Raw genomic sequence first — 23,324 nt, 5'->3', positions numbered from 1 at the left:
TTGATAGAATCAGAGGAATTCATGTTGACTAAAATCAGAAAGAAAAAGACAAATACAGATGATCACGCTCATTTGCGAAGCAAACAGAAACACAGCAAGAAACTATATAATTCCCAATAAAAACAGCTCTGACATAGTCAATAGAAATGTATTCTGTGCACATATTCCACTGGTGAAGGGATGGGTGTTCGAGCATTATGTAACTGAGACTGGAATATGTGCACAGAACACAGTTATTTTCTTTCTGATTTTAGTCAACATGACTTCCTCTGATTCTATTTTGTAAAGCAGGGTCTGTACCACCTGAAGAACATGCGGACATTTGGCGTAAGTTCCCAGATTGTCAATGAGACCCTGACCATCTCAAGGACATCCTGAATGCACTCTATGGTTATATTATGTCTCCCAGACTCAGTTGCTACTTGGTAGGTTACACTCATTGGGTTAGCCTGTTTGAAATATGGGAAGGGGTCTTTCTTCATCTGCTGGGACCCCTTTCTGTACTAGAGTCTTCCAATACAAAATTATTATATTATTGAAAATATTTAAACATGAAATCACTGTCATCCCATTGCTCATCTATTTGCTCGAGCAGGCACCAGTAACATCTCCATTGTGAGACTTGTTATTGTTTTTGGCATATCCAATACGCCACGGGGAGCTTGTCAGGCTCTGCCTTGTGGGCGAGATACTCACGGTAGCTTGCTGGGTTCTCCAAGAGGAGCGGAGGAATCGAACCCGGGTCGGCCGCATGCAAGGCAAACTCCCTACCTGCAGTGCTATCGCTCCAGCTCAAACAAATAAGTAAATAAATAAAAGACCACCTTCCACATACAGCTTCTGTTTCAAACAGAAAATTCAAAACAATCAAATTTCAATTAAAAAATTAGTGTTTTACATGAGCCCCCCCCCCAAAAAAAATAACAATAATTAGAGGTGAGGGGCCACACCCAGTGGTATTCAGTGGGCATTCCTGGCTCAGTACATAAGAATTACCCCTGTCAATCATTTAATACGTAATCTATAGTGGAAGCCTAGGTATACACTAAGTGACAGTGTTAAGAGGTTAAGAGGGGTAAGAAACACTTAAGACATCCAAGAGGGAAAGAAGTATATGTCTGTGTGTGTGCATGATAGAGCAGACGCGGTTGGTGGATGCAAGGTTTGCTAAATATTAAATACCAATGGAAAAAAAAGGAAAAGTTGCAGACCAATATTCGTAATGAATATAGACGCAAGATCTTCAATAATAGTAGACTGAACTCAACAATAGATAAAAACGATCATTAATCATGACCAACTGAAATTAATGACAAGGATTCCAGAAGGGTTTTGTATATACAAATCACCTAATATGATAAAGCATGCAACTCTCTCTCTCAGTGACTGTACCACTGTCGTCCCATTGTTCATCAATTTGCTCAAGCGGGCACCAGTAACATCTCCATTGTGAGATTTGTTGTTACTGTTTTTGGCATATCAAATATGCCACGGGTAGCTTGCCAGGCTCTGCTGTGATGAAAAAGCATAACTATCTATTAATTTTATTGGTGAACATTAAGTATGATTTTGAACTTGGTAATTATTTTGAAGTTGAAAAATGTTTGATTATTTTTAATTGTAATAATGCTTTTCCATACTATTTTATTATAGTTCACTTGTCATTACATAAAAAAATTTTTATTTTTATATTTATTCCTTCATTATAAACATTTTGCAACATAAATATTTTCACCTTTGGTAGAAGCTTCTTTATTGTAATATAAGTATTTTCTTATTCAATGATTTACATTAACTACTTTTTAAATTTATTCTTTGCTTCAAATGTTATATGTCATATTTAGAAGTGTCTTTCTTATTTATTTTGGTTTCTTTATTATTTCCAGAAATGTATATTGTAATGCCTGTTTTTTGCCAAGTAATCAAAGTGTTTGTAAATAGTTTATGAACACATACACCCAAAATATCATTTTCTATGTAGGATAACTGATTTCCCTCCCACTCAATCCTGCTCTCTGACATACAAACCAGCAATAAACCTAAATGAATAGAGATATAGCAAAAGCTTCAGTTAAAATTATACCTGAAATTCCTTAATCCTCTCTAAAAAAACAAAACAAGGGTTCTTAGCAGCAAGGCTTACATCTGACTCATAAGCTAATCAGGTATAACACATGTAGAATCCCTGAAAATTTGAGGGAAATCACAAAAATAAACATCAGATTATAAATTGTTAAAATTTAAAGGAGTAAATTTGTTTTTTTTTGTTAATATGACTGTGGCTATTTATTACCAGGTAAAAGCAGAAATTCATCACTTTTAATGAAAAAATTATTTAGTTTGATTGACTCTTTTAGAAAACTGTTATAGCTCATGCTCTTCTTTCTTTAATCAAAGAATTATAAAATGATTAAGTTGTCTTAAGATCTCAAATAGCAGAATAAAATGAGATTAGAGACATTAGCCCCTCTTCTTTTAAACTAAAATGTTTCTCTAAATTTCAAAAAAGAAGAAAATGGAGCTTCATAAATTCCTGGAAAATGCTAAGCAAAACCTTTGAATTCTTATTTATGTCAACTGAGTTTTTCAAATAGAATTGACTCTCTAATCTTCTGTCTTAAGACTTGAGATAGAACTTCCAGTAGTAAGATTCTTCTAAAAATATCAAAGTTCTCAACTGAACTGATTGCTTTGTTGGAGGTTAGGAAACCTCCCTTTACTAGGAAAGTGAGCTGAACATACAGTCAACTGAATGTGCAGAAAGAATCTATTGAGGTTATTTTCTGGAAGCTCTTTCTGGAAGCTATTCTTCTTGCTCTGTCTTGTTATAGTTCAGTCATTATTTTAAAAGATCATTACCCTTTTATCTGATGGTCTCTAATTTACTTTTTTAGATAATAGATTCCATCTTCTTCCTTCCTTAAATATTTCATATTTTTTCATGCTCTATGTCTTTAAGTGAACCATTCCATTTGCCTCCTTCATTTGCTGGAAAACCCCACACTATGCTTCAGGATGCACTAACGCATCCTATCTAAATCACCTCTGCCAGGCAGAGTTAAGTATTCCCTCCTTTTACTTATGACATTTACAAATAAATCATAAAATACTTCATATGTGCTCTTTAAGAGTATAATCTGTCCTTTTATCTCTAATATCCTAGCGCTAAACATACCTTCTATTATTGAGTAGGTAGTAAGTAAATGGATGAGTGAATAAATATATTTAAAATATAACTTGTGTTTTGAAGGAAATACCTGTATTTTGTTGGGCAACAGTTGATATAAAACTGTTTCAAAAAAAATTGATTACATAGCCCATGGTACTTAGGGGCCACATCTGGCTCTGTCTCAGGGATCACTCCTGGTGCTGCTCAGGATACCAAATATGTAATGACAGGGATCAAACAGGATTGGCTGCACACAAGACAAGTACCTTCTGCTGCCCTATTTCTGGCCACAAATTGAAAACTTTCTAATTCAAGTTAACTACCCTTAAGACCAATTAGGCATTAGGGTTTATGACTAAAGATCAAAGACTAGATAACTACGAGCTCATGAAAATTAGTCATTGCCATAAATATCTCAGAATCTCAGAGACCAGAGATGGAAAAGCCTATAACAATAATGTTTCCTTATTTAGAAAATATATGGGCCAGGATGTGACTCAAATGGAGAGCATATGCCTTGGGCGCCATCCTTGGCACTGCCAGTACTTCGTGTCCCCTTCAAAATACGGTTTAAAAATATAGATAAGTAACAAGTAAGTTGGATATAGATGCTTGGAAAATGATAGAATTACTAAATAATTTGACTTTAAGTTATTAGTGAAGGATGATTATCACAAAAATAAATAAGAATCTTGAACATATTATTTATTTCAGCAAGACATTAAACAAAATGTTTAGGATTTGTTGGTAAATGTTGATAAAAGTGCAGTTAGTCAGCAAGTGATTAGAGAAAGATACTACTTTTATTTTTATAGAGTTTAGTTATCAAATAAAAAGACTATGGCAATGTAAGTTATAGAAGTGTATTTTAAGGCCTGTTTTTAATATTTCTATCAGCTACTTAGAGAATTTTAATTTATATGTACAAACTTTATGACTGTTAACCAAACTGAAAAAAAATATCTATTACAATGAAGATCAGTATTGAGTGCAAATACTTGAGTAAGAATTCACCCAAGAACAAGTAAATAAAAGCACATACAAATGTAAATACTTAGATTTGGTTCAACTAAATAACTGCTTGAATGTTGTACAGATCCTTCCTTAAAAATTCATCATAGCTTTAAAATTTTATGATTCTGGTGATAATCTACCTAAAACCTTTCCTTTCATGGAAAAAAAAACTCTAATAACCATGCAGTAAGCTAGAATTGTACTCAGGATTAGGAATAAGTTCTACTAAACCCAAGTTCCTCTATTCTATTAACTGATCAAAAGACACTTTGAAGAACTTTACCATTTGTGAATATTACTCTAACAGTATACTCATAAATAGTTTATAGCATTGAGATGGAAAGTGTGAAATATATGAGGTACCTTTGAATCTATGAAGCAGAGTGAAAAGTTCTGAAATAATAATTTTAAAATAAGCAAAATATTATTATCTTCAACTCTCCAACAGGTTGTCAGTCACTTGGAAGGAAGAGTAATATGAGAATGAACCCTTGCAAATATTTGCAGCTGATATAAATTAATAAAAATGTCAGGGGAAAGATTTTTACATAAAAGAAATAGAATTATGGTATCAGCATTAAAAGCGGTTGGATGATTATCTGTCAAGATGCAAATAGTGGATGAACTTCAATTTAAGTGACCTCCCAAAATCCTTCTAAACTTAATTAATTTGACCTATACTTATTGGATACTATTGTAGGACTCAAGCCTGTGATTCTTTTTACCATGAAGTATACTCCATGAGTCATCTGTATATACAAGTAAACCTTAAGTGGGAGGAAGAATTACAATCAGTGAGATCCTGGAATAGTGCCAGCAGATAAATCCAACTGCACTGCCACACGCCTCCCCAGAGCTGGACAAGTGCAGGTACTTAAAATAACATTCAAAAATACATCTGCTCAAAGAATTTTACCATTTTGGGTTTTTTTTTCAGTATTCTGGTATAATTATCAGGACAATAAAGCAAATATCATTAAAAACCTGGTGAATAACTGTATATTGCTTTCTTTATCTTGTACTTTCTGTATCTTGTCTCGTTCATCTTTGACAGATGGCTGGGAAGTCACTTATATGGCAGAGAGGATTGTGAAGATTAGCAAGGAAGAATAACAACCAAGAATAATTCTTTTAAGATATTAAGCTAAAATGCAACAGATGATCATGAGCCCAGACAATAACTTGTCACATAGATTGTCCCTGCACAACATCTACTCAGAACAGCAGCTGCACTAACTAACACCTCAGTCTTCTGTGCTGTGGAATTCTGCTATTTCAGTCAGATGGGACGCACTTGTTCAGTAATTACTATATAGTTAATTGCTTTTACACTGAGTTTGAAAGAGGTTCACATGCCAGAGGTTTCTAAATAAAAACAACACAGCTGTCATCTAATATTTGGTGACACTGAATTATTTTTCTACCATCTGGAATATAACTCCAACCAAAAAAATTCGACTAATAAAGTACATATATTTTCTGCAGTTCAGTGAAAGATAATTGGTATTTGGTGATTAGCAATTTAAATCAATTGCTAAAATAATTTTAAAATTACTTAAAGGATGGTCATTGGTTCATCCCTGGCAGTGCTCAGGACCCACTCCTGGCTGTGGGTTTGGGGTTACACCTGGTGATGTTCACGAATCACGTGGTGCTGGGCATCAGCCCAGTCTCCTGTTAGTGAAGTATGTGGAGTTACCTCTCTGATCCTTAAAATAGTTTTAAAATCCACTGAACTGTTTAATTTGTAAGACACAATCTTTTTTATATACTAAAAATCTCTATCAGTATATGCCTGAGTTATCTTTAAACTGCTATTTATTAAAAACTCAGTTTCACTGAGGAATGTTCAGATGTGAGGGGAGAAACAGCAATAAGGGTTTTTCTTTGTCTGGCATGCAAGAAAAAGCAAACAAGTTTTTGACGCCTGTTCATGAGTTCATTTATTTATGTTAAAATTTTTCTTTCCTTCCAAGACATGTCTGAAATAAAATGAAAAGAAAGTAACCTAAAAAAATCAGGATTATCTAAGTGAAAGCAAAAAGGCAAGAAAAAAAAAGCAGAGGAGTTGGAAAGAGTAGAGGAGAGATTGTGAAGTTAATGTACAGCATAGGTATATCGTGAGAAAAGGAATAAAATAGAACAAAATATAAGAGGAGAATCTATAGACAATTCCAAAGTCAGGAGTAAAAAAGAGTATGATTAGAATAAAATTCAAAATAAAAGCAAAACTATGACATACTGTGAATCTCCCTTTCAAAATGCTCAGCACTTGCTACTGAGAAACTACAAGTAATGCTGTCTGAATCATTCTATGAATGAAGATCTCCCCTTTTCTACTTATCATTGTGTAAATAAAAATTTCCTTTGTCTTTAAATGGCATAAAGTTATTACTAAATAAATTTCTAGCAGAGCCAACCTAAGGTCATTTGGTCAATAGTTCTAAAATTGGACTGCAATTGCCTCTAAAATTATAACATAAGAATCAATAGATAATCTTTAACACTACTACTAAATTAAAAAGACTACACTAGCTCACATTTAGAGAATCTTAGTATTTTATTTTATAGACTAAAGAGCTAGATAGTACCTCCCAAAAGGCAATGAGACTAACAAGTAGTGAAAAATGGAAATACAATTTCTTCCCTTCACATTTTAGCATATTATAAAATAAATCATTACATATATAATATAAAAATCTCAATTCCAAGGGTCATGTTTGTAAAATTAATTTTGATCACTAATTCTAACTCATAAATTCAATAGCAATAGTTTGAAAAATAGGGTTGACAGTAAGTGTAATGAATCAAAATAAAAATTGTCAAATACCTCCAGGTGCTGCAAAGAACACTGACCTATATACACTACTTTTCTCAAGTTTTGAATTACTTAATGAATTGAGATCAATCTGGGTATTACAATGTGTTAGAAATAAATAGATATTTTCTCATCAAACTCTTATGAAGCTTCTATTCTACTGGAGGAAACAAAAAGTTTCATGTCAATATATTTATAGCTATAAATTGTCATTAGTGTTGTAGAGGCAGAAGGTTTTGTAGATATTTTGTTGATATTGAAAATTTAATATGAATTTATAATAAAAGGAACTTTTATTGATGAAAACTTCAAAAAAATCTCCTCCATGAAAATGACTTTTGAGATGTGATGAGTTCATAGAGGTTAGTCAAGTGAAGGGTAAAATATTTTCAAGTACCAGGAACACCAATGGTCAGTTTTAAATGAGACCTTAGTGAATTTAATAAGCTGAACAAAGCTTGCTGTAGTAGGCTGAGGAGAAGAAAATTGTGCTTTCGATGAACCCCATATGATTTGAGAGTTCATCTCTTTGATTTTTATTGTTATCTAGATAGTTTTAAATTTTTCTTTTGATGTGTTCATTGACCTGAGAGTTACTTAGAATCATGTAGCTTAATATCCACACATTTGGGGTTTTCCGTATAATTTTTATTATTTCTAGTCTCATACAATTGTGACAAGAAAAGAAACTTGATTTGATTTTAATATTCACGTATTTATCAAGATTACCTTTTGTTCCCAGTACATGATCTATCCTTTAGAATATTACATATATACTTGAGAAGAATGTTTTCACTTCTTTGAATATGGAAGTTTCTGTATATCTGTAATCCCATCTCTTAATTACTTCATTTTAATGCTATTTATTTCCTTGCTAGTTTTTATCAGCATGATTTGTTTATTGCTGTAAGTAGTATGTTAAAATATTCTAATCTTATTGTGTTGCAGTTGTTTGGATTATATTAATTATCTTAAGAGGGTTGTTTTGTTTTGTTTTGTTTTTTGGCTACACCCAACAGTGCTCAGGGAAACTCCTGGTGATACACAGGGAACCGTATGCAGTGCTAGGTATTGAGTCAGGGTCAGCCACATGCAAGATAAGTGCCTTAAACCCGTATTATCTCTCGACCATATTCACTGTCACTGTCATCCCGTTGCTCATCGATTTGTTCGAGCGGGCACCAGTAATATCTCTTATTGTGAGACTTATTGTAACTGTTTTTGGCATATTCAATACACCCGGATAGCTTGCCAGGCTCTGCCGGGCGGGCTCGATACTCTCAGTAGCTTGCCGGGCTCTCCGAGAGGGGTGGACTTGACCTTATTAACTATTTTAATGTACTATTTGACTACTTTAGTGACAGCGCCTGGCTGTCTTCACCGGAGCACCACGGAGGGGGTGGGTTGAGTTTCCGTCCCCGCCCCAAGCAGAGCCCTGGCAGCCAAAGACCTTAGGAAGCCAGCCACAGCCATGCTCAAGACCCCTCTCCACACATTCGGATGAGCATCACACATGAAGGAACCAGCAGGGAAATCCACGTGTGTGGGACCCAGGGCTGAGATCTCCAAGCCTGCTCGGATCAGGACTGGGCCTCTTCCGCCCAGATTCCCCATTTCACAGTAGCTAGGCGGTCACACCCAGAAACTGTCCCTGGTGCCATGTAATTCCATCAATGGCCAACATCCAGAGACTAGAACCAAGCTCCGTGTGACATCTCATCTCATCTCCCTCTCGGAGAACCTGGCAAGCTACCTGCATGGGAGAGCCTGGCAAGTTCCCCATGGTGTATTCATATGCCAAAACCAGTAACAATGATGGGTCTCATTTCCCTGACCCAGAAAGATCCTCCAATGTGGCAACATTGGGAAGGACGAGTAAAGAGAGGCTGCTAAAAATCTCAAGGCTGTTTCCTATATACAAACAATGAGGCAGAGGAAAGGGACATGAAAAAAGCAATCCCATTCACAATCGTGCCCCAGAAAATCAAGTACCTCGGAATCAGCTTAACCAAGGAAGTAAAAGACCTCTATAAAGAAAACTATAAAACGCTACTCCATGAAATAAAAGAAAACATGAGGAAACGGAAACATATACCTTGCTCGTGGATAGGGAGAATCAATATTGTCAAAATGGCAATACTCCCCAAAGCATTATACAGATTCAACACGATCCCTATAAGGATACCCATGACACTCTTCAAAGAAATGGATCAAGCAATCCTAAAATTCATATGGAACAACAAACGCCCATGGATAGCTAAAACAATTCTTGGGAAAAGGATGATGGGAGGCATCACCCTCCCCAACCTCAAACTTGACTACAAAGCAGTAACAATTAAAACAGCATGGTACTGGAACAAAGGCAGAACCGCAGACCAATGGAACATGGTGGAATATCCCTACACACAACCCCAAATATACGATCATCTAATCTTTGATAAGGGAGCAAGTGATGTGAAGTGGAGCAAGGAAACCGCCAGGAGTAATTCCTGAGTGCAGAGCCAGGAGTAACCCCTGTGCATCGGCGGGTGTGACCCAAAAAAGCAAAAATAAAATAAAATAAAAGTTTCCTATATTTAAAACAAAAAACAAAAAACAAAAAACCCAAAATGGATTAAGGACCTCAACATCAGACCACGAACCATAAGGTACATTGAAGACAAGGTCGGCAAAACCCTCCACGATATTGAAGATAAAGGTATCTTCAAAGATGACACGGAACTAAGCAATCTAGTAAAAACAGAGATCAACAAATGGGACTACATTAAACTAAAAAGCTTCTGCACCACAAAAGATACAATGACCAAAATACAAAGACTATCTACAGAACCGGAAAGGATATTTACACAATACCCATCAGATAAGGGGTTGATATCAAGGGTATATAAAGCACTGGTTGAACTCTACAAGAAGAAAACATCCAACCCCATCAGAAAATGGGGCAAAGAAAAAAGTATAGTCGAAGTGACATATGCACTTATATGTTCACCGCAGCACTGTTTACAATAGCCAGAATCTGGAAAAAACCCGAGTGCCCTAGAACAGATGACTGGTTGAAGAAACTCTGGTACATCTATACAATGGAATACTATGCAGCTGTTAGAAAAAATGAGGTCATGACGTTTGCATATAAGTGGATCAGCATGGAAAGTATCATGCTAAGTGAAATGAGTCAGAAAGAGAGAGACAGACATTGAAAGATTGCACTCATCTGTGGAATATAGAATAATAGACTATAAGACTAACGCCCAAGAATAGTAGAAATAAGTACCAGGAGATTGTTTCCATGGCTTGGAGGCTGGTCTCTCATTCTGGGTAACTCAGGGAAGGGACCACCAAGTAAAATGTGGTTGGAGGTCATATGGGGGAAGGGTGATGCGGGTCGAATACAGACTAGAGACTGAACACAATGGCCACTCAACACCTTTATTGCAAACCACAACACCTAATCAGAGAGAGAACAAAAGGGAATTCCCTGCCATAGTGGCAGGGTGGGGTGGGGGGAGACGGGACTGGGGAGGGGAGGAGGGATGTTGGGTTTATTGGTGGAGGACAATGGGCACTGGTGAAGGGATGGGTTATCGAACTTTGTATGGGGGAAACATGAGCACAAAGATGTATGGATCTGTAACTGTACCCTCACGATGACTCTCTAATTAAAAATAAACTAATAAAAAAAAAAGAAAATGGGGCGAAGAAATGAACAGAAACTTTCCCAAGGAAGAGCTACGAATGGCCAAAAGGCACATGAAAAAGTGCTCTACATCACTAATCATCAGAGAGATGCAGATCAAAACAACCATGAGATACCACCTCACACCACAGAGACTTGCACACATCCAAAAGAACAAAAGCAACCACTGTTGGAGAGGATGTGGGGAGAAAGGGACCCTTCTACACTGCTGGTGGGAATGCCGACTAGTTCAGCCCTTTTGGAAAACAATATGGACGATCCTCAAAAAACTAGAGGTTGAGCTTCCATTTGACCCAGCAATACCACTGCTGGGAATATATCCCAGAGGAGCAAAAAAGTATAGTTGAAATGACATCTGCACTTATATGTTCATCGCAGCACTGTTTACAATAGCCAGAATCTGGAAAAAACCTGAGTGCACTAGAACAGATGACTGGCTGAAGAAACTTTGGTACATCTATACAATGGAATACTATTTAGCTGTTAGAAAAAATGAGGTCATGAAGTTTGCATATAAGTGGATCAGCATAGAAAGTATCATGCTAAGTGAAATGAGTCAGAAAGAGAGAGACAGACATAGAAAGATTGCGCTCATCTGTGGAATATAGAATAATAGAATAGGAGTCTAACACCCAAGAATAGTAGAAATAAGTACCAGGAGGCTGTCTCCATGGCTTGGAGGCTGGTCTCCCATTCTGGGCAACTCAGAGAAGGGAACACCAAGTAAAATGTGGCCGGAGGTCATGCGGGGGAAGGGTGACTCGTGCCGAATGTAGACTAGAGACTGAACACAATGGCCACTCAACACCTTTATTGCAAACCATAACACCTAATCAGAGAGAGAGAACAAAAGGGAATACCCTGCCATAGTGGCAGTATGGGGTGCGGGGAGACGGGACTGGGGAGGGTGGGAGGGACGCTGGGTTTACTGGTGGTGGAGAATGGGCACTGGTGAAGGGATGGGTTCTCGAACTTTGTATGGGGGAAACATGAGCACAAAAATGTATAAATCTGTAACTGTACCCTCACAGTGATTCACTAATAATAAATAAATAAATAAAAATTAAAAATTAAAAAAATAATAAAAAAATAAAAAGAATCTCAAGGCTGCAATGAATGGAGACGTTACTGAGACCACTTGAGAAAATCGAGGACCAACGGGATGATGATGATGATGATGATAAATCTTACTGGGTTGCAGTTAGAGTGTTGCAATTTAATAATTGCCTGGTACATTAGGGTGCTATTCATGACCAAGAGGGCTAATGACACTAACCCTCTGGTCATTATGCAATATCCATTGTTGTCTATTATTACCTCTTTTAATCATAGATAACAAGAGACAAAGAGTCTCTTGCCCGCATGCCTGGCTGTCTTTCCTGGGGCGTCCTTGGAGGGGATGGGCTCCTGCTTCCCTCCCCACCCCAAGCAGAGCTCCTGGTGGCCAAAGACCTCCGGAGCCTAGCCACAGCCATGCTCAAGGTCCCTCTCCACACATTCAGACAAGCCTCACGCATGAAGGAACTGGCAAAGGAACCCAGGTGTGTGGGACCTGGGGCTGAGACCTCCAAGCCTGTTCTGATCTGGACTGGGCTTCCTCCACCCAGATTTCCCATTTCCTAGTAGCAAAGCGGTCACACCCAGGGACTGCCCCTGGCGCCATGTAATCCTGTCAATGGGCAGCATCCATAGACTTTAAAGCATTTTAATTAAAATTAAAAGAGAATTATGCTCATTACTAAAATTGGTAAAAAAAAAGGTTAAGTATATAATAATGTTAGTGAGGGTATATAAAATAAGGATGCAGTGTTTATGAATGAATAAATTGATTTAAATTTTTTAAATAAAAGTAATTATAATATATGTATCAAGATTACATTAAACACTCCCATATTCATCTAAACCAATAATTCTAATTCCACAAATATATTAAAAACAGAACAAGAGATATGCTTAAAGACATTTGCTAAATTATGATAATTCTGCATTATGTGTACTAACTCAAATAAAATATAAAAACAATTTTTCAACAATAGAATGTGCAAGTAAAATATTAAATATCCCTACAGTGACATATTGCATAAGCGTTACAAATATACTTCAAAAGACAACCTAATTCTAACAAATTAATAGATTAATCTATTTATTAATAAATTTATTTATTTATTAATACATTGTTAATAGATAAATTGGTTAAATTAATAAATTAATTAAGCCCAGTTTGCTGCTGCCTCAGCCAGTTCATCCAACCAATCAGGATCTTCTCAGGATGAAGAAGATGATGATGATATCTGATAGTCACCAGCTGGGTTCCTATTTCCTCTATTTGTTTTCCTTGCACAAGAAAACAGTGAAAAAAATGCTCATCGGTAATTTTGTATGCATCTTGGTGGACTTGCCATTGTGTTCTAGGGATACCTGCTATTAAGTTCATCTATTGTGTGCTATTCATGTAAAAATGGTCTCTTTGAACTATTGAAAATTTAAGATTCAGTACAATACCAATTTTGGATCATTAATGGTGTTTATAAAATTTTAGATAGCAGTGAATTTTTTATTTGATCAATAAACTGTTGCAGAAAAAATAATATAATAAATATTGTCTAATAAAATATCTAATAAAATATTACAGTAGTTGGAGGTTACTAGCCTCTTATTTTCATATTTTTGACATTCTATAAAATTTTCTATATAATATACTTAGAAAATGTAGCAACAAAGAATTAAACATATATAACATAATCCAGAGTTAGTAGGGTAAAGAATCAAGCCTATAAGATATAAACAGCAATGACTAACATTAAGCTTCTAACATTGCCCTGGTATTACTATATAACATTACCCAATTTCCTGCTCCTACAGTTAATTCAATATGCCAAAGACAGTAACAATAAGTCTCACAATGGAGACATTACTGGTGCCCGCTCGAGGCAATTGATGAACAACAGGACGACAGTGCTATGGTTAATTGAAAGTTGGAATGGCTACTCCCATACCAGTTGGTATTGGCCACAGATAAATTTCTGTTATTTTTGAAATTATAGTTATTATTCTACTCCATCTGTTCTCCTCACTTTTCAAATCAGCTGTGAGACTAAAGTCTTTCCTAAAAGTTGTAGAAGTTTTACATTTTACTAATGTAAATGAAACAAATGCAGTAGGTGAATATTCAGTAAGATTCTACACAAGAACCCAAGAGGACAATTGTTTTGAACTGATGTTGGGAAAGTATTATCTTTATAGTAACAATATTCTAATATTATATTAGGTTTGAAAGTTTTTGGGAGGCTTGAGTCTACATCTGAGATGAAAAAATACATTTAAATTATTTTTCTAGTTGCTATATTGTTTTACTTGACACAAACAATCACTGGAGTGTGGGAGCAATATAGCACAGCGGATAGGGCGTTTGCCTTGCACTGGGCCAACTGCGGGCAACCTGGGTACGATTCCTCTGCTGCTCTTGGAGAGCCTGGCAAGCTACCTGTGGCATATTCAATATGCCCAAAACAGTAACAAGTTTCACAATGGAGACATTACTGGAGCCCGCTCGAGCAAATTGATGAGCAATGGGGTGACAGTGACAGTGACACAAGTAAGACTACAAAAACAGAATCTCATTCCTTGATTTTATTATTTGGTACATTGATTTTTGTATTCTGAATTTTGAATTTTATTTATTTATTTATTTATTTATTCTGAATTGAGAATTTTATTTTTTGTACAACATTTTCCTATGGCCTTCTCCACAATTTTATATACAAAAATATTTCCCCAAATCTCCATGTCCCAGTATATTAACTTAAGTGATAGAACAATATTACCACAATGATAGTAGGGTGTCTGCCTTGCATGCGACAGAGCTGGGTTCAATCCCCAGCACCTCATATAGTCCTCTGAGAAGTCACTCCCCAGGAGTGACGTTTGGATGCAGAGCCAGAAGAAAGACCTGAGAATTACTGGGTGAAGTCCCAAAACAACAACAACAATAACAACATCTACCAAAAAATCATGGGAGAAGTGAGAGAATGAATTGAATCAGAAATGAATTGCTGAATCTTTCAAACTTTATGCTGGAGTTCAGTTTGTTATATTAAAAATTTTTAAGTCCCATCTCATTGGTATTCAATTTGCTATACGTGGCCCTACTTATTCTCCATTTATTCATAACTCTTGCAATGTATCTTTGCAGCTTATATTGAAGGAGTGAAATCTACACTCCCACCTCCTTGAATCTGGGCTGGGTTTGGGACTTAGTTTGGCCAACACAATTAGCAAAAGTGATGGGTTGGTAGTGCTTAGCTGAGGGTCTCCAGAGACTTTGTTCTCTTTGGACCTTTGCCTTTGGTCCCCGCCTTCAAAACACATCTAGAAATATTGTCAAGGAATATTCTGAAGTGAACAGGTCATTAAAGAACAACATAGAGCTCCTACTTTCAGCTAAGAAGTGATATATTTGTAAACACAGGCAAGATCAACTGAGACCAAATAATCAGAGTTATGCTCACTCTAAATTGCTAAATACCCTGAACCAAATAAACAAATTTTGCTTTGAGACATTTGTTTGGGTCTGATCGCTATGGACCAGTAGCTAAAAATATGTATCTTTATGTGCTTTGTTTACTTATTGAGAAGAAAAATCAGAAAGCAGTATTAGATAAATAAAAACTGATACAATAATTCACAAAATCTGTTTTTCAAAAGTTATAATTGGCTATTAGACTATTAACATACATTTGATACATTTTATTGATGAAATATTTATTTCACTTTTTTTTTGTTGTTGTTGTTGTTAGGGGAGGCTTTCCGGTAGCAATCAGAAAACCTGCTAGACAAATTCTAAAAGAGCAGTAACACATTTCATTTCACTTTTGTTTTAATTATCTTTGCTTTATAGAAAGACACAATGCAAAGACATCCAGATTCACCCAGCTATTTGGCAGAGCTGACTTGGTTCATGAAAATAGGAATGTGTGAACTTGTTCTATGACAGATCACAATCAGTTTTATATCAGTCAAGTCTGATAGGTTCTTTTTTGGAGTAGTATTTCACAAACTAGGAATGTGTGTTCCATGCTGAATGACCTAGATGCTACACTCATATTGTTCAAATAGTTTATGCATACAATATAGACCTACTCACTGGATTTTTATCTCATTTTCTAACTCATTTTAAGTGGCCTAAATATTATAAGTTACTCTTTCAAATTCTCAAATCAAATTATATGTTCAATTGCAACAATAAAGAGTAAATGAAAAATTGACTAATGTAAAGTGAAAATATTTTCCAAATAAAATGTCTTGATTTATTGAAATCACAATTGTCTCTAATAGCAACTGATTTTAGTTTCTAGTCCTATTGATTGCCTGATTGACTATAATCTTATCATATATTTTCTGGCAGGCAAATCATTTACTTGTAGTCCTAATAAAAAATAGTTTTAACTTATAACTTTATTATGGCATTTCAATCACTATATGAGAAGCAAATAAAATGCTAATGAATAAATCGTCCTTCATGCTCATTGTCCCTGTTTTTTTATGTATCAGGTCTTTTTATGATGTTTCATGATGTTAATATTTTAATATCAGAGGAAAAGCAGAAGAATAATAAGAAATGGTTTTAGTGCTATTGCTCTTTAATAGTTACTTGACAAGAAACCAAATACATTAGTAAACTATAAAATAGACAAATAAGAACATTTTCTAGTAATAACTTTACATTACTGCCTTTATATCTTATAACCCAACCACCACAGGCAAATAGTGTGCATTCAATATAAAAAGCATAATCCCTATATATACTTTTTTACCTTGACTGTCTTATAAAAGTTTGATTAATATTATTTGAAAATAATCTGATATTATCTGCTTATAGAAAAATCATAAATTAATTGGATGCATGGCTCAATCACAAATAACTCATATAATAGTAAAATGCATTTGTACTTTAAAACAAAATAGACATTTTAATACTTTCACTTATTTAGATACTACACACAGATTCTATAATAATGTGTGGTTAAATAAATCAACTAAGCATGGGATAGTGTATACTTTTCACTAGACTGTCACATCAAAATATTTGTAAGGCAACACAATTGGAGTAATGTACACTTAATATAATTTAATTTAAATAGATAGCATGTTTTATGTGTTACTTTAGACCCAGATAACTGTAACACCCTAGTAACAAGAAAATAGAAATCACGAGTTATTAGAAATCTGTAACAATCAGCTAACACTGTAAGATTTTAAAAGATAAACTGCAGCAAAAATCATATGCGTTTGCTAGTTTTGTGGTTATGTTTACTGTTATTGAGACAAAGTAGAAGAAAAGATCAGTTTTAAGATGATCAAGTAGATAATACAAACACATCTAAGTAAGAGCAAGTCAGAATCTACTGAACAATGAGCAGTCTCAGCTATAGAATATAGCAAAAGTTGGTTACTGTTTATATCTCCTTTGAATTGAGAGCAGATGATTTGATTAAATGGTAATCTAACAAAATAAAAAATGAAATAATAAGGAAATCACAGAAGTTTCATGCTAGCTAAAATATCTTACATACTTATAAGAAATGTTTAGTAGATAGCCTATTTTAACTTAGATATAACCTCTGCATTTTAATTTTATATTTTAATACATGATAAGGGCTGGAGCAATAGCACAGTAGTAGGGAGTTTGCCTTGCACGCAGCTGACCCGGGTTCGATTCCTCCACCCCTCTCGGAGAGCCCGGCAAGCTACCGAGAGTATTTCACTCCAAAGCAGAGCCTGGCAGGCTACCCGTGGCGTATTTGATATACCAAAAACAGTAACAACAAGTCTCAAGATGGAGACATTACTGGTGCCCACTCGATGACAGTAACAATACATTATAAATTATGTATTATATTAGATAACATGTAATTTATATAACATGTAATTTAAATACCATGCAGCAGGGACTCGGCGCAGGTGTTCGACCTGGCACAGACTCTCCGTGATAGGGCTCTCCTCTGCCAGCTGCTCAACAACCTCCAGTTGCACTCTATCAAACTCAAAATCAATCTGAAGTTGAAGATGTCCCAGGTGCTACCCGGAGACGCAGGCAGGTGCGTGTTTGACAGTGTGCAGATCGACATGCCAGTCGACCAAAAGCTTACATTTGGTAGTATGGGAACACCTATAAAGGTGATTAAAGGCCTCCCCAAAAGCCTCTGTCCCTCTCATAGAGCCTGGCAAGCTACGGAGAGTACCCCGCCCGCACGGCAGAGCCTGGAAAGCTACCCGTGGTGTACTCAATATGCTAAAAACAGTAACAGCAACAGTCTTTATTCCCCTGATTCTGAAAGATCCCCCGATATACCATCGGGCTACACTGGCATGTAACAGGGACGAATGGAGATGTTACTGGTGCCTGCTCGAACAAATCGATGAGCAATGGGATGACAGTGACAGTGACATTTTTTTTTTAAATAAATGATGCTTCCAGCAGTTCAACTCCCAATTCTGATGTGAAAGTGCTACATATACTTTTTTTAGTTGATGAAACTAAATATAGGAAGTTTTAATCTAAAAACAGAATTAATGACCTCATTTATTTATCTACTTTTGTGGTGGGTAGGTTTCCAAAATGGTGTTCAATGGGTCCAGGGGGTCCCTTTCTGTAATTCCCAATCAACCAGGTTGCAGTTAATGCAGCAGCCTGTGGATGGTGTGTGGTAGTTCCAGGGCTTGTCAAGACATCCCTGTAGCGCTGAGGGTCTCCAGGGCTCCCCTGGCAATGCCTGGGGGCCCAAACAGTGCTGGGAATAAAATGGAGCTTTTATCTGCAAGGCCACATGCAAAGCTTTACTCTCTCTCTCTGGCTCCTTCATTATTCATCTCATGGAAAAATGCAAGTGGTGACAAATTGGAATGAGCAGCACAAAACACTGAAAAAATCTCAGAAATCTTATAGATGGGAAATATTAAGGAAAGTAACATTTTAAATATCAGAGTCATTTATGATTCTTATTTTCTACATAAACCATTTGAATTGTAGTTGTCATCATTCTCTGTATTTTCATGGCACAGTTAAGATTATTTGAATGTAATAGTAAATAAGTAAAAGGTATTAGTAGAAAAACCTTTGAAATCTAATAGAAAAGATATTTATTAACTCAGAGTTTGAAAGAATGATTACTGAGCAGTAACAATTATGCATATAAATATAAAAATAACCAGCAATATTTTAGTGAGATGGTATTTTAAATAACAAAGTATGCACCTGTTTTCTTATACTCACTAATTTCTATAGGCAGAGTAGTAATAAGTAAAATATGAATGTGTAAATAAGTGCAATTTTGTTATTATGTTATTTTAAATACAAAACCTTTAAAGGATTCTAAAAAAGAAAATTCCACTTTTATAAACTCACCACAATAAAATTATCCCCACTTATATGATAATATGATTGTTCTTTTTTCTCCCTCACAGTTCTATAAGGAAAGATCATTATCAAGAAACTTAGAAGATGCTAATTCTGTCTATAAACACAAAAGAAGCAAATAAATTGATTACTTATGAGAAAACTAACTAAAGGCAGTATTACCTAACATGAATCTATTCCTTCCCTCTCTAATCTCCTTCTGGCTGAAACTTCTGGACCATACTCAGGAGTGCTCAGGGTCTACTCCTGGCTCTGTATTCAGAGATATCCCTGGCAGAGTTCAGGGGATTACCACACATGATGCCAGGGACCTAACTTGGGTCTGCAGTGTGCAAGGCCAGCGTCCTAACCCCTGTATTCTATCTCCATCCCTGATAATATTTTTATAAGATAACAACAACAAAGATTCCATTGCTTTTGTTCTATGTTCAAAATGTTTTAACATTTTTGTTTAAGTGAAACTAGACTTACAGAATGCTTTAAGAGAAAATTTTGATGACTTAGGTACTATTCTTTTCTGTACTTACAACAGAAAATGGCAAGTTTGTAAAAGAACCATTGCTTGAATATTGGATTAGCTGCTTCCTCAATTCCTATTTGTAGAAAGCCATCTCTACACAGTTAACTGCCTCTGGGTCTGACAATTCATAATCAATGAAGCTTCAGGATTTCACTGTTATTTTGTAGGGGGTATTACACAATCATTTCAGTTTCTTATACCTTAACCATACCTTTCAAACCATTCCTTTGTTTATATTTTTCAATCTATTCTAATTTGAGTTGTCGTCTCCTTTCTACTGAATCCTGACTATTACTGTTAGTTATTATTTCTGCTAGAACTGATAAACTATTATATCTATTGTTGATATAAGAAAAATATTAAAGGACTCAGACATTAAGTGCATCAGTGATGCTACAACACAAAAACTTGAATCATTTACAGCAATAGGATTTACTTAATTAGAAATGACAAGATATGGCTATCATGCAAATGAGCTAAGATTTCTGAGAATGATCAACATATTGTCCCTATTAAGTGAAGCAAATGTTTTAAATTGCTTTACTAAAAATTATAAAACAGTTTATTAAAAAAGCATAAACAATTAAATATATCTATTCAAAATTCTATTTTTAATAGATACGTATGTAAAGAGAGATTTTACCTTTTCACCAATTTCTCCTTTGCTGCCTTCAAAACCTTGTTCTCCCTATAGAAGAGGGATGATAAATATGATAATAGATACATAACTTTTACAAATGTAAATGTTACAATAATAATGATAATGTTTCTAACAGTGAAAAAACCAATAATTGCAATTATATCTCTTATAATATCTTTTTAATTTACACTAATGCTAACTATTTCTAAATATAGAAGGAACACTTTTCTAGGATAAAGCTGTACTGTCACTGCTGCCAATGTACTGCAGTTTATTCTCCATAAAGTTAAGTTGCCTCACATATAATACCTTTCTCAAGTGCTTTGAGAATTTCAAACATCAGCATTATAGCCTGGTGCAGAATAAAGTAGCTGTTGTTATTACCACTATATTACTATTTTTAACTAGGTCCACTAGAAACAGAATTTTCTTATTAACTTTCATGAAATATGAAAATTCTTGGAAGAGTTTTGGAAGACTGAGTTTAGGTCTGAGTCCTCAAAACTCTGGCTTCAGCTCTGACACCATTGTCAAATTTTTTGTCTCAGATAACTTGCCCCTCAGTTACATAAAAGGGTTTGGTAGCTGTCTTGTTGTTGCCCCTTGATCATATATTTGTTCAAGCAGTTTACCAATTCAACTTCACTCTCTATGATTCACATTTTCTTTCACTTACTCATTATCTATTTTGATATTTGTAATATTGCTTTTAAATCTATAAAACCGACATATGTTTATTATATGATTTCTTTGTGTCAAGTATTTATGAGTCCAGCCAGCAAGCAAGTGTTGGAATGAGTCATACTCACCCCCCAAACACATAAAACATACTCAGTGCACATTTCCAGAGACAAACATAAAGACTTGCTTATGCCCATATTGCTCTGTCTTGCTTTTCTGTAATATCTTATATCATAAAAGTTTATATGGCAGAAAATAATGTCAGTCTTTTACTATAAGCATAGTAGAAATATATTTTGTATATTTATATATCTGTATATATCTGTATATATCTCTAATCAAGTACATTTACTCATGCAGATATACACACCTGGGATATAATAAACATTATTGCTTAATCTGCCCTCAAAAAAAGTACTAGGAAAGAAAGTAGGTTAATTTGGGGGCAGGTTTGCTACCATTTCCCTGCCCTAGCATTTCTCCTCACAGACTTTAACTTGATTTACTAAGTCAAACTGACTTCAAAACCACTAAACACCCCTAGTCCACCAGCCACAATGTCAGCATGATGCAGTCACCACAAACAGCTGCTGGAAAGTCCAAAACTATTTCCCAGCAGATCAATCTGCACATCCCTTGGCTTGCAATCCTACTCGCAGATGCACACATGCTGTATTGATGGGTTTTGTCTAGATCTGTTGTGGAGACACTCGCAACTTTTTCACCACATTGCTGCAATTTGATCTTACAATCTTTATCAAGCCAAGAAAAAGAGATGTTTTCAGTCTGCAACTTTTTAAAAAATTGCATCTCTTTACTTAGAAGTATTTAGATAGACAAACACCTAAATGCAATAACCACTTTTGACATTTTCTCGCTGAGACCTGTAAAACTTCTCCAGAGCAAAAAATTGATATGCTTGGCTTTGGCGGTCATCTAAGAGTGCACCAACAGTTATCTTGCCTGTGGTGGAATTAGCTAACTGGAACTGTAACAGCTGGCTCCACCTGAAGTGGCTCCCAATCCCTCCAGAAAACTGGACTAGATCAGTGTCTGTATTGCCAGTGTCACTGACCATAAACAACCCTAACACCTTCCCAGAAAGACAATACAGCCTGTGGACAAGAGAGGGACACAGATGAAAATGAAACTCTCCTTGGTTTCTTGGCAAGTACTTCTTAGTAAGAGAAAAATTCTAGGCAAAGAAAGCAGCAGCCCGGGCAATGGGAAAGTTAATTTTTGTAATGAGGACGTGGGGGAAGAGGTTTGTTGTAACATCTCAGTAATGCTTTATGTCCTTGTGGCACAGTATGTTTAACTCCATTTGGACTACACACAACCAAATATAAAAATCAATCAAATAAAGTCAAAGATAGAAAAGGCAGTGGAAATATTAGACAGGAAGCTGTGAAATAATTTTCAGAGCTGTTACTCCAGAAAGCGTGTCTCTTCACTTTTCTAAAGACGTATGCTGCTAAAACTATGATAAACTCTGAGAGTTCTCTCTTGAAACGTTAGTGTCCTCTAAAAGACTTTTAGGGAAACTTGGTTTTGTCAAATACATTTTCTGAAATTTTACTCTATTATGTGCAAATTCAGTATTCAAGTTGTTAACATTTAATGGAACATTAAAAATTTCTTTACCTTTGAACCAGGCAAGCCTGGAGTGCCATGGAACCCATCTTCACCCTAAAAGAAGTTCACAATCCATTAAATTTGTCATAAAAAGCATAAATAAATGTTTGTATTCCTCAACAACAAGCTCTAGTGTGTGGGGAAAGGCAGCCTAATATTAAATGACCCTCACATGCAAGGACTTTCCATCTGTCCTCATCACACAAGGAGGGTAAGAATTTTCTTTCTTAAAAAAGAAGAAAGAAAATAGAGGCTATGAATAAGACGCCCAAGATAACTCAAGTAGTGACATTCACTGTGATTCAAACTAAGGTTCCTCACTCTATGATCCATGCATTCCTATAGGCTATTCATTATAGTTTATTTATTTTCTTTTTAAAAAACCTTTGGGCATATGGGTCCCAGAGATAGTACTGGAGATAAGGCATTTAATGGCCAGCACACACCAATGGGTCTGAACCAAAACCAAAACTTAAATTAAAATTAAATTAAATTAAAATATACAGGCATAATATTAATGGGTAGGGCATTTGCCTTGCATGTGACCAACCTGGGTTCGATTCCTCTGTCCCTCTCGGAGATCCTGCCAAGCTACTGAGAGTATCCCGCCTTCACAGCAGAGTCTGGCAAGCTACCCATGGCATATTTGATATGCCAAAAACAATAACAACAAGTCTCACAATGAAGACGTTACTGGTGCCTGCTCGAGCAAATTGATAAACAATGGGGTAACAGTG

At 35.6% G+C, this 23,324-nt stretch overlaps 1 protein-coding gene and 1 non-coding gene across 2 annotated transcripts in view; both read right to left on the bottom strand.

Annotated features, from left to right (window-relative positions):
* COL19A1 (collagen type XIX alpha 1 chain) overlaps window positions 1-23,324 on the bottom strand; it is a 383,293-nt gene that overhangs the window by 243,460 nt on the left and 116,509 nt on the right. Inside the window, exons 10-11 of the mRNA XM_004605970.2 lie at window positions 22,597-22,641; window positions 20,275-20,319 (exon numbers count right to left, since the gene is read on the bottom strand). Coding sequence (XP_004606027.2) covers window positions 20,275-20,319; window positions 22,597-22,641 — 90 coding nt within the window. The remainder of the gene's footprint in view (window positions 1-20,274; window positions 20,320-22,596; window positions 22,642-23,324) is intronic.
* On the bottom strand, window positions 15,493-15,554 carry LOC129404615 (U7 small nuclear RNA). The gene has a single exon (XR_008629996.1). It is a non-coding gene; the product is annotated as a U7 small nuclear RNA (small nuclear RNA).

Source organism: Sorex araneus, chromosome 4, assembly GCF_027595985.1.
Source record: "Sorex araneus isolate mSorAra2 chromosome 4, mSorAra2.pri, whole genome shotgun sequence".
NCBI classification, from domain to species: domain Eukaryota; kingdom Metazoa; phylum Chordata; class Mammalia; order Eulipotyphla; family Soricidae; genus Sorex; species Sorex araneus.
The sequence above is the reverse complement of the archived record's forward strand: the minus strand, read 5'-3'. Positions and strand labels throughout refer to the sequence as shown.